Source organism: Hyperolius riggenbachi, chromosome 8, assembly GCF_040937935.1.
Source record: "Hyperolius riggenbachi isolate aHypRig1 chromosome 8, aHypRig1.pri, whole genome shotgun sequence".
Classification (NCBI taxonomy): Eukaryota; Metazoa; Chordata; class Amphibia; order Anura; family Hyperoliidae; genus Hyperolius; species Hyperolius riggenbachi.
The window spans coordinates 241510508-241522949 of record NC_090653.1 but is presented as its reverse complement, the minus strand read 5'-3'; the positions used below and the strand labels follow the sequence as shown (position 1 = coordinate 241522949).

The following is a 12442-nucleotide window of genomic DNA, read 5'->3' as shown; positions in this document are numbered from 1 at the left end:
GTGTGTGTGTGTGTGTGTGTGTGTGTGTGTGTGTGTGTGTGTGTGTGTGTGTGTGTGTGTGTGTGTGTGTGTAGGTGTAGGATGATGGGGGGGGGGGGGGGGGGCACCATAATCTGGCTTCGCTCAGGGCGCTGTAAAACCTAAGGCCGGCCCTGCCAGTATGCTGTCTACCTCGGGGTCCAAAGCTTCTGATGATACTTTGGCTGTTTTAGCCAAACACCTTGCTGAATGGCCGGTCATAAACCATCATTCCAGGCTAGAAGCCTAAACCACCAAGACAGAGCTTCCTGTTAAAGATCAGTAGAGAATTGCACCATCAAAGGAAACCAGCAGTGGTTAATGGGGGATCTCCGCTCACCGCTGCGACACACTGCCAGCTGATGTTTACCAGCCAAAATTGGTCCAGTGGGCAGAGCGATATGGAGGCTGCCAGACTCATTTCTTTTGAAACCCTAGTAGCCTCTTTCCTTCTAATTGGCTTCAGTATGTCTGATTTTCTTTCAAATTTGTGATGAGAATTTTGTCAGAGCACGTGATCCTAGTCAAGGATATATTTTTGTAAGCATTACAAGAACTTGTTGGACTGTGTTTTCTTTGTTGTCTTGCATTGTCACCATAACCCGTTCTGGACTGATGTAGTTAAAATCTATGTTCTGCTGATGTCAGTCAGTCACTTGACAGGATGTAGACTTCACCTTTTCGCCGCTGTGCGCTCATGCCGGTCTCATTGCTCCTGCTGTTTTGTTGCCACTGCAGCCCGCTCACTTAGCGGTCCTAGTGACAGCTGAGCTCAGTATGCCAGTCAGTAGCCAATTTCCCATTGAAGACCAGAGCAACCCTGTCCAGAAAGGGTAAAACGGCGGAGCAGTGCTTATCAGCGCTGCTAGATTTGGGCGCAGCCATAGACTGTAATGGTAATCAGTCTATAGCGGCGCTCAGTGAGTAAAGTTGCTTAAACACAATAATTCGGCTTCCAGCATGGCGGCCTGGAGTGGAAATAGTAATTAAAACGTCTCGGACTTGTGCAGAAGCAGGATCAGCCAAATACCGGCTGTATCCTGCGCGCAAGTCTACCGGCGCCGATTTCAAATGTACACTAAAACGGATGTGTAATTGTTTGTTTTGCCCACAGATGGCTTTCCTTTCATCGGCCATCTCCAAGTTACACGGAGAGCGGGACGAGGTGGAGAGGCAGCTTGTGGAGCAGAAGAGAACCTGTAAGCAACTTCTGCAAGAAATATCAGAACTCAGACAGCAGCAGTTATCCTCTTCCTTCCATCACACTACAGGCGGTAAGAAACACCATTACTACAAAATTGTCATTAAATTTAATCAGAGCATCTGATGTAAATGATTTGTAAATTATTCAAACTGTATTTGCTGCAGTCTTCTCTAATTTCTATCACACTTTGCTTGTGCAAGCAGGTGCTTTTGTTGTCAGTGTTCTGGATTGCGGTTACCCGCAGGTGTGTTTTATTTATTATGCTGAAGCTGAATGGACCTTCCTTCACTCCCAAAAGCTGCCAGAATATTCAGTGGCTATCTAGTGTTGCCGAGTCCTGGTCCTCCCCGTGCTGCTGCCTCTATGCCATTGAATATTCTGGCAGCTTATGGGAGTGAAGGAAGGTCCATTCAGCTTCAGCATAATAAATAAAACACACCTGCGGGTAACCGCAATCCAGAACACTGGATGAACACTGGCCACGAATGATTCAGAACAGAACTCTAATCTCAAGTCTCTTCTGCTAGGCTGTAAACCTGCAGCTTCCCGACATCCAGAGAACTGACTTATGCAACATATTAAAATGCAGCAAAAACACATTGAAACTGTGTGTGTGTGTGTGGTACATTGGGCAGATTTTTTAAATGTTCCGATCGGTCAGAAAAATTGATTGCCACTGTTGAATTGAAGAGATTTTAAAAAATTGTGTGTGTCCCCTAGACTTTGCTGTCTTTATATAGCGTTACAGTATATGTACTACTGTTGCTAGCCTGTACTACGTTCTCTTAATCTTTCATATAAAGAGATGTTTGAAAACGAAATAAATCGATACAGGGTTCCAAATCAGAACACTCATCCCCACCTGCGGGTGAAACCACAACCTGGATCTAAAGTTGGCAGAGGGACTCCTGCTTGTTGGCAGTGGGGGTATCTTACAGTGCAAGAGAGAGATGTGCGGAAAGCTGCTCTGTAAGGGGAGGAGGCTGTGCCTAAAATGGGTTTACCCAAACCTGTTGTCCCAGGAATGCAAAATACAGAAGTCCAGCCCTGAACTTAAGTTCAAGACTGGTCCTAGGCTTCTTGCTACTTGAGGCAAACTTGATGATGACCAAACCCCCCCCCCCCCCCACCCTTCCCGATTTAGTATGATCGCACAGCACCCAACAATTTACTCTGTTTCATTTAATTGAAATAAAACACTGCTGATCTCCTGCCTCCTCCATCCTCACTCACTGTCAGACTCCTCACAAAGCACAACAAGCTGCTTTTCCCCAATGATGACCTCGCTCTCCTCTTCGCCTCCTACTCTGACTGCAGGCTCTAAGTGTAAACACACAGTACAAAAATGCTGCCTCTGTAATCTCTGCGCCTGACCCAAGTGTTTCACCTTGCTTCATGACATAGCCGGCCCTGCTTGAGTTTATAGTGGAGGGTTAGGATCTGCAACTGAATTGCATTAGAATGCTCCGAAAACCCATAACGTTAACTGGCTGTTACAGTAAATATGTCTGTTATGAACATATCTTGGATTCTTTTTAATTCTTGGCAACATTCTCTTCACATTTTTAACTGCAGATTTCAGTGTGGAGAACGTTCCCCGAGAGGTTCATGATGCGCTGCAGAGTGCCATGGAGAAGCTACAGGTAGGAGAAAAGCTTAGACGTGAGTGGCTGGATAGTGTTATGTTACTACGTCGGGGTACCAGAGTTCACTTTTGGACATTTCTTTTATAATTATTTTTATCTAACTCTGAAAAATGTGTACAAGTGTATATTAGCACTTATTTACTGCTGTTTACTTCTGCCTTGTTCTTAGTTTCGCTTCACGCACCTGATGCAGGAGAAGGTGGAGCTGAAGGACCGGGTGGAAGAGTTGGAGCATCGCTGCATTCAGCTCTCTGGGGAGACGGACACTATTGGTTAGTGTTGGTGGTGGTTCTCCTTAAAGGTTGTCTTCAGTCATAGATGTAGGGTAGTATTGCTTCCCCTGTGGCCAGAGTGACATCTGCAGGGAGACGGACACTATTGGTTAGTGCTGATGGTTCTTCTCCTTAAAGTGTACCTTAAGTGTCCCAAAAAAAATGAGTTTTACTCACCTGGGGCTTACCTCAGCCCCCTGCAGCTGATCGGTGCCCACGACGAGTCGCTCTGATGCTCCGGGTCCCGCTGGCGGCCACTTCCGGTTTCGCCGTCAGGACCCGTCAGGCTGGGGAACGCGGCTGATACTACGCGTTCCCAGCCAAAATAGCACCCCTATGCGGCCATATGTCCGCATACGGGTGCCTATGCGGACATATGGCCGCATAGGGGTGCTATTTTGGCTGGGACCGCGTAGTATCAGCCGCGTTCCCCAGCCTGACGGGTCCTGACGGCGAAACCGGAAGTGGCCGCCAGCGGGACCCGGAGCATCAGAGCGACTCGTCGTGGGCACCGATCAGCTGCAGGGGGCTGAGGTAAGCCCCAGGTGAGTAAAACTCATTTTTTTGGGACACTTAAGGTTCACTTTAAAGGTTGTCTTCAGTCATAGATGTAGGGTAGTATTGCTTCCCCTATGGCCAGACTGAGTACACGCCTACATGGAAATCTTGTAAACTCTGGTGAAATCATGCAGTTGTGATTTTGTGGTGCTAAGATAAAATATAAATCTTGTGTGTGTTTTTTATAATACACATCTGCAATAAACATACCACTGTTGGAGGCAGAACGTCTGACTTGTATACTTGTTTTTGTTCAGTGATTTTAGATAGGTATTAGTACATCCAGGGGTGTAACTTAAATATGACTATGCCTCCAGCAAAATTCTGCAGCCTGGGTCATGGGGGCATATTGTTGCGTCCCTGGGGTTATATAGTTTGTTGATTGGGAGTGAATATTGGCTTGTATGTACCAGCCCTTATATGTGGAGACCAGAAGCAGATGTGGCCTTACATTGAAATCCATATGTATAAATCATAATCTGTTATGGAGAAATTATCCAGCATCTAGAACGGTGATTCCCTTACAGCTCTTTCAAGTGGAACCAAACTCTTGCACAGCACACAATGCAAAGTCTTTATTCCACATATACAGTAGATGCTGAAATTCACTTCTCTGTGTGCTGTAGCCAGATCAAACTGTCTAATTAGTTCTTGGTAGAGTTCCTGTATTCTATTCTCAGCTGCTAATAAGGCAGCTATCACTATACAGTAAGCACTGAGGTTTAACCCTTTCAATGTCCCCTGCAAAGTGAAACCAAATTGGAACCAGTTTTTTTAATGATTTTTTTTGTTGTTGTCTATAATTCTGTGTTCCCGCTGGAGCGGAGAACAGACATTTTTTTTTTTGTCCGTTCTCCGCTCATCCCTAAACTAAAGGGCTCCTATTTCATAAATAGGAGCCGTTCACACGTGTCACTCTGCAACGACTCGTGGGATCTTTTGCAGTAAGCAGACCGCACTTCTGTGCAGTCGAGATTATCCTGGGCAGCCTATGGCAATAATGCATCTCAGGGCCAGTTTTAATAACAGTGGGGCCACCAGGCAAAATTAACCTGGAGGCCCCCACACACCTCCCCGACCAGAAAGGGCCATGGGGGCCCTTGTTGCAACCAGCCCACTGGGACAGGTGAGACTCTGCCCAAAACTCTAAGCGGCCCGAGACTACCTGTCCTACCATCACTCTTTCCCTATACACAGGGAAGAAACATGGACATCTTTATTGGGCTGCAAAAGACCAATAGGAATCCTCAGCAACAGGGAGAACTCTTATTGGTTCATCACGGACCAGTAAACATTTCTCCATGTTGCTAGGGAGGATTGGTCTAATGCAACCTATGGAGAACCCCATGCTTCTGCCAGTCTCTGGGCTGAATTTAGAGGGACCGAGCGTCGGATATTGTGAGTGCCGATGGGGGGGTGTGCGCAGCGCAGAGCGGATGCAAAATGGACGGAGCGGTTACCATGCCCATTTTGCATCCGCAACTGGGAGCCAGGCTTTAAAGTTATCATGCTGTGGCTATTCTTTTAGAGCAGAAAGTAAACTGAGTTTCGTTCAATTTTTAACAATAGATTTGTTTTCATTCCTGTACAGGGGAGTACATTGCACTTTATCAGAGCCAGAGAGCCATCCTCAAGCAACGTCACAGAGAGAAGGAGGAGTACATCAGTCGGCTGGCTCAGGACAAGGAGGAAATGAAGGTAAGATGGAGATTTCACTGTTTGGCCAGGATATTATCTCCGGTTTATTTCATGTTCTGATCTTCTATGCCTATGCCTAGGCCAAGCTGCTGGAGCTGCAGGTCTTAGTCATGCGGCTGGTGGGCGAGAGGAACGACTGGTATAAGAAGTATGCAGAAGTGGCAAAGGATTCCAGGGAGGCGGGGAAAGCAGCGCTGGGTGCTGAGACGCCTGGAGATCTGGGAAGGACTGATGAGGAAGGTAAAGATGACTTGTCACTTAGAGGAATTCTGGACAAAACGTGTACCTGTTAACAGTAATATGCACAAGACACAGGCACCTGTGAACGGATGCTGTAAGGGACGTTGACTTTAAAAATGCAGAAATTAAACACTGTGGCCTCGATTCTGGTAGGGTTTTCAAACAAATTACCTCATGTATGGTAATTTCCTCATGCGGTAATGACCTTTAGCAATTCTGATAGGTTTTAGTCATGTTTTACCTCATGCGGTAATTTGTGTGGTAATTTGCATTCATTTTACTGAAAATAACTATTCTAATGGACATTCGGGGGCATGTTGGCACGTAATTTACCGTTTTTAAGACCTGCCTGTACCTGGTGATAAAGTCAATTTGTATGCATTTTGCAGCTTTTAGTGGAGTTCCTATTGCTGTAGTGGAGTTTCCTATTCAGGCTGTGCAATAGAAAAGATTAGTAGAAATAAAACTCCAAATATTTCCTGGATTTTGTTTTATAGGGGATGCCTATAAATATACTTTTCATTGTTTGCTACATAATCAAATACACCTTCCCCCTCTCAAAAAAAAATTAAATAAATAAATAAATCTTCCAAAGACTATCCTAACTTATGGAAGACCATTAAAGACTACTATTATTTATTTACTGCATGCTTACCGCTGAATTTACTGCATATTTTACCACATGTTCGGCAATGAGGACAAATCTTTCAGAATTGATAAAAAAAAACCACATGAGATATTTTACCGACAAAAAAAAAAATATTTGCCTCACATAGATACTAGAATTGAGGCTTGAAAGGGAAAAAGTGTCCCTATGGGGAACTTGCCTTGGGAGGGGGAAGCCTCTGTAGGATCCCCTATCCTCCATCTTCGGGGATCTAGCGCAGTCAGCCCCAAAAATCGCAGTGAGTGCTTCATCGTGCGGTAATCTATTACCTATATGTGCTCCTGCGCGGGTGCAGTAGAGTGGACCCAATCAGCCTCGGCTATCTCCACTGGAGCCTGAGCGGTAACTTGTACTGTGCTGTTCAAATCTTCCGCCGTGGGAGACTTTGGAAGTCTTTGGGAGCCCGAGTGCTCCCGAAGACAGGTGAGTGCGCAAGAGAGCATGCTCGGACATGCGAACTATGGAGCCGCCCGTCTCCGGGAGCATTTGGGCTCCCAAAGACTTCTGAAGTCTTATGCAGTGGAAGTTGCTAATGGAGGTGATGGCATTAGAACGAGGGGTCCAGGAGAGGAACGGGAAGGCTCTATAGGACCCAGAGCCTTCTCCTTGTCTAGGTAAGTATCTGTTTTTTTTCTTTCAAAATTGCTTCAGGCTCACTTTAACGAACAACTGGAGTGAGAAGAATATGGAAGCTACCATATTTATTTCCTTTTAAACAATACCAGTTGACCGGCAGTCCTGCTGATCTATTTGGCTGCAGTAGTGTCTGAATAACACCAGAAACAAGCATGCAGCTTATCTAGTCAGATATGACATTGTCAGAAACACCTGATCTGCTGCATGCTTGTTCAGGGTCTATGGCTAAAAGTATTAGAAGCAGAGGATCGGCAGGGCTGCCAGGCAACTGGTATTGTTAAATAAATAAAATTGTTTAAAAGGAAATAAATATGGCAGCCTCCATATCACTCTCACTTCAGTTATTTTTTAACATGGAAGAGGGTGCTGCTACATATTAAGTAGGGGTAAGAAGGGGTTTGGTATATGCACCTCAAGGAAAAATAAGAGTCTGGACTACTACGTTTTATTTTTAGAATCGCTGGGAAAATGGCTGAACATGCTGTTTACATTGAGTGTTTTCCATGCATTTAGATGGGCACAGAGCAGAAACTAGGAAACCTGTAGCAGTTACAGCCCTCATGCTTTGGAGGCTTGTTTCAAGTAGCTTCAAACCGGGGTTATACGTGAATTCACAAAGTCTGTGTCTAGCTAATTATTCCTCTTGTCCTCCTCAGCTCTGGAAGAAGTCAGCCTAGTGGACGATGCAGACCAAGAGAAAGTCCAGAATGCAACTTATTTATCCACAACACAAGAAGGAACAAGTGCGGCCCCAAGTACAGCAGATCCTACCGCCAAGCAGATCATGCAACTCCTGCGTGAGATCCAGAACCCACAAGAACGCAGCAATTCCCTCCTCCACAACCCCTGCATCCCTTTCTTCTACCGTGTGGATGAGAACGATGAGGTCCGGATCATGGTGGTCTGAAATAAACCGCAACTCTCATGCAATTCGCCACTCTTTTCGCACCACCTCCTCTCTGAACTGTGACTCATGATCTCCAACTGCACAGGAGTAGTGGTCACTAGGGTGGGGTGGGCTCGGAATGTTGCTGGTTCTACAGCTGCTGGGGAATATAGAGGCCTTGGGGGTAGGTCTTTTCCTCACCTAAGCGCTGGTTTATTGGAGGCTCTGTGATCATAGAAACATCATAGAAACAGGAAACTTGTCAGTATTTGAATTATTTGCCCCAGTATATCTACCCCAAGGGGGCTGTTATCCAATTTTTAAAGGCTAACAGACTGAGCGTTATTCCACATAACTGTACACGGCTTACTTAAACTTTAGCTCCTTGGGTTGAATAACACAATCTGTGCCATCCCAAGTCTTGCATTGTGTTTAAATGGCCCTAACACTAATTTAGTTTCGAGTCAGATAAGGCCAATAGAGGTTATCCCTCCTAGTAAAACCAGGTGGGATCTTGGTAAGATAGCGGTATTAGAGGAGGTACCAGAACGAATCAAGATTGGGAGGTAAACGTTGTAGTCCACAGTTCAGGTGACCAATGAAGGAGGAGTGTTTAAGGACAGAGATATGGAAGATTGTGCTGATGTAGAATACGTGTAAAATATTGTTCGAGGATGTCCTAAAGCGTGATAAAGGGATGTGTTTCATGAAGGTTCCATTTAACCTTTCGCTTTGGCCCTTGTTTTCTGTTTAGGGGCCTCGTATAGGGCAGCAGTAGAGTGATTTTTATTCATCCATTTTAACCACAAAATCCAATTATTTACCTTTATAGAAATGAACTAAGAAGCAGTAATAAGTGACTCCTGATTGGCTTCAGATGCCAACCCTGAGTCGTATAAATGAGAAATTCTCGGGTTTATTATTATTTTTTTTAAGAAGGAGCTTAATAGAAGTCATACCAAAGCCTGCGCGTGGTGATCTAATACACAGTGGTAGTTGTCGAGTTTCGTGTGTTGAGGAAGTTGACCATATATCCTAAAGTGAGCCTGTCTTGATAGCGGGATGGATGTTGAAATTGGGGATTCTATTCCTTACAGGCTGCTGGCTCTCATATTCGCCATTTTCACTGCTTAAATGGCCAAAGGGGCAGCAGGTACACATTAGGCATTATGACTTGCATGTATGTTGTGGATTGCAGTCTACTAGAAGCAGTACCGCTGTAGGATGAGCATGGTAGCCAGGAATCTAGTAGCATCTGAAAGCGAAGTCACCATAGTTCTGCCATGCCATCCTTATGTGAATGCACCCCAGAGACTGATCATCTACAAAGAATCTAGGCTGTTGGCTTGGGCCTGAAGAGAGACCAGGGGCCTGGTTGATGCTAACTCCACCAAATGATCGTCAAGTGACCACTGTGGGTAAGAGCTGATATCTTGCCTGGGGCCTCATTTCGCTTTAGTCGGTTTGTGATGTAGCCTTTTGGCTTGGAACTCATTTGTTAAAGGCATGAACAATCTAGACTCCACCTCCATAGTGTGTAGATGGCAGTATGTCCACTATCCTCCTTTATATTAGATATCTCAGGGATCACTGAGGACTTGCCTGTAACTTGAATTACTTTTAGGTTGGGTGGTGAAGCCACAGACTGCCTGCGGGGGAGCAGGAGCTCCATTCACAGTTGAGCACTATAAAGGAGAACATGCTGTAACATGGAGGACATCGCTCCTGGCTGTCTTTAGAAATTAGAGGCCTGGCTGTAATGCTGATGCTCTGATGCCCCTGCTTGCCCATCCTAAGTGGACTCATCTGTTTATAATTGGGCTTAAATTACAAGGGCACCTCCAGAGATCAATCATTTCCAGTGAGGACGTCACAAGTGATCAAAAAAGAAAGTACATTGGATTTATTCTAAGTGGATAGGATTTACCCACATCACTTGAGCTATATCAGATGACAGTCAGGGTTGCTGAGAGGTATGTGAATTAGTGGTTGACCACACAAGACTTCAATCACCAAACTTCTTATTTACGACCTTTTTCAGAAATCCCTTTTGTGTTTCAGTTTGATCCAGGCCAGGTTTGCATTATTTTTCCACTTCTTAAACCATTTTGAAATATCCGACCCAGTTTTGCTGGGGAATTAATGATGTCCCCACTGGTGATGGTTGATGGTCTCTGTAGAGTTCTAAGTAGTGTCTGTGTTCACATTCGGGTTATTAAAATTTCCGGACATGTGCTAGGGTCGGGGGAGTTCACTTATTTGGGCTTCATGGGACTCTCGTCAAGCACAACGTGAACTCCCCTTGACTCTGTCCATTTGTCTGTGTTGACTGTACTGTTCGGGTTTCTGAATTTTGATTACCTGTATTCGAACACCAAGACTTATCCTAAGTTAATCTAGCCCACTCAGCTATGTGATAGTCCAGCTATTAGTTCATGGTCAACCAACAGGCTGATTATTTGATCTGCTCATAGCGTGGACGGCATTATAGTGGTTAGCTGACCAGCTGTGTGTTTTTTAGTGAAGGAATATATGGGCTGTTCACTTTTTTTTTATTCTGCTGAGCACTTTCTTAACACTTCATATATCTCACTCTTGCTAGGAGTTTAAAGTCCCAGAGCATTGAAACGGAGTGTGTCAACACCGCATGGCGTTTTTTTTTTTTTTTTTAGTTTTTTTTTCTCCTCTGCCTTACGAATGGCTGTGAGTTTTATCCATTATCTGCAGTTGTCGTAATGAAATGCTACAAGAGCTAGAGATGATTGTGGGATGATGGAGTCGGAAGACCATCCCGTTGATCTTGTTCTAGCAGGAAGTTTGCACACATCACCTGAGTGGGTGGGGCTTGGATAGAATTCCCGCATCACTTCCTGAGTCCAGCCCGGAAGCGGTTCCTGTACATAGTGTATGAGTGTAACATTTTGTATATTCCTGGATCAGACGCTGGAGGTCCGCAGCATTTTCCGCTACGGGGATCTTGTACTATAATATGATGGGGCTTCTATAGAAGCTGGTCTGTCATCTTGATTGGAGATTTATTAATAAGGGCAGGGAGGGCTATTCTAATTTATTAGGTGATACTTAACAGGTCAGGGGGCTGCACTTTCCATTCTGTTGCTGAATTGATTTCATCTTGTTGGAATTAAATTTTGTTTCTTTCTGAATAAACGTATTCAGCAAATTAAACCTGACATTCGTGGTGTTTTATTAACACAATACTATCAAAGGAGAACTTTATTACTTATCATTAGGAATGGCCTTGCCTAGGGGAACTCATGGAGAAGCATGTGATCAGTTTGATCAGCTGCTAGATTTGTAAGGTTCTGATTTGCTGCGACAACTCCCTGGTTTAATGCACGATCATGACCAGCAAATTTGAGCTTTACAAATATCGGCTGATTAAACTGATTATATACTTCTCCGTTAATTCTTTTAGGCTCCTCCCATCCCAACCCATGCTCCCACACTTCCTATCCTTACCAGTGCTCCCACACCTCCCAACCCTACCCGTGCTACTGCACATCCCAACCCTACCCGTGCTACTGTACCTCCCATCTTTACCAGTATTCCTGTGCCTCCTATCCCTACCCGCGCTCCCATCCCTACCCTTCCAAAGGTTTATGAGAGCATCTGTACGGCGCACGCTCAAGCTTAAGAACTGCACATGCTCAGTATATGGAATGGCTCATACACAGAGATAAGTACATATGTGCATGCAGCTCCAACCCAGAAGCTATGGCAGGATCAGCAACATTTTAAAGATAGGAGTTTCCATACTGTATTGGCCAAAATAAATGAAACAGATGGAGTAATTCCTGCAGTAATTGCATGTAAAGCATTGTAAGAGGCCAATGGTGGTGGGGGTTCAACTTAAAATAAAAAATGGATATTGGGAGTACATGCTAAACACCTTTTTAGGCAGAACTATAATTACATACCAGGACTGTAGATAGATGCCCCTTAATGCAGTAGTGTATTTAGTCTAGGTTTGGTGGATCCGTTAGATCATCCCAATTGTGGATCCTCAAGGATGAATGGACATGCCTTTCGTGCATCCGATCTGTTGTGTTCTGGAAAAATGAGTAAAAAGCTTTAAGGCCTGAAACACACCAGAGGAGTTTTTCTGAGCGTTTTGAGTTTTTAAATCTGCTGCTAATGTTATCCTATGTGTCTGTGCACACTGGAGCAACGAGGTTTTGTAAAAAACCCCATAGCATTACATTGGGAAGAGGTTTTGAAACCTCTAAAAGCTCTTCCCAATGTAATGCTATGGGGTTTTTTACAAAACCTCATTGCTCCAGTGTGCACAGACACATAGGATAACATTAGCAGCAGATTTAAAAACTCAAAACGCTCAGAAAAACTCCTCTGGTGTGTTTCAGGCCTTAGTGTGGGTTTTAACTGCATAACCAGATGATAATAAAGAACTGTATTTTTGAAGTATTAAAGTAGACCTGACCATGCCTGGGAGCTGTGCCTGTTTCCGGGAAATAGGTTGCAGTTGCACTGAAAAATGATCAGGAGGAGGACAATTTCCGTAATGTCTTTTTCCTATAATCTGATGCCTCTGATGTCCCATCAAAGCGTTCCATCACTTGGCCCACTCTGATGTTGGCT

The 12442-nt window shown here is 44.6% G+C and overlaps 1 protein-coding gene across 1 annotated transcript in view; it reads left to right on the top strand.

The window, feature by feature from the left end:
• GOLGA2 (golgin A2) overlaps positions 1-11011 on the top strand; it is an 81210-nt gene extending 70199 nt beyond the window's left edge. The window contains exons 20-25 of the mRNA XM_068247961.1: positions 1133-1292; positions 2798-2865; positions 3038-3140; positions 5290-5396; positions 5477-5636; positions 7596-11011. Of these exons, the coding sequence (XP_068104062.1) occupies positions 1133-1292; positions 2798-2865; positions 3038-3140; positions 5290-5396; positions 5477-5636; positions 7596-7846 (849 nt within the window). The 3' untranslated portion in view covers positions 7847-11011. The remainder of the gene's footprint in view (positions 1-1132; positions 1293-2797; positions 2866-3037; positions 3141-5289; positions 5397-5476; positions 5637-7595) is intronic.
• The last annotated feature ends 1431 nt before the right edge of the window (positions 11012-12442 follow it).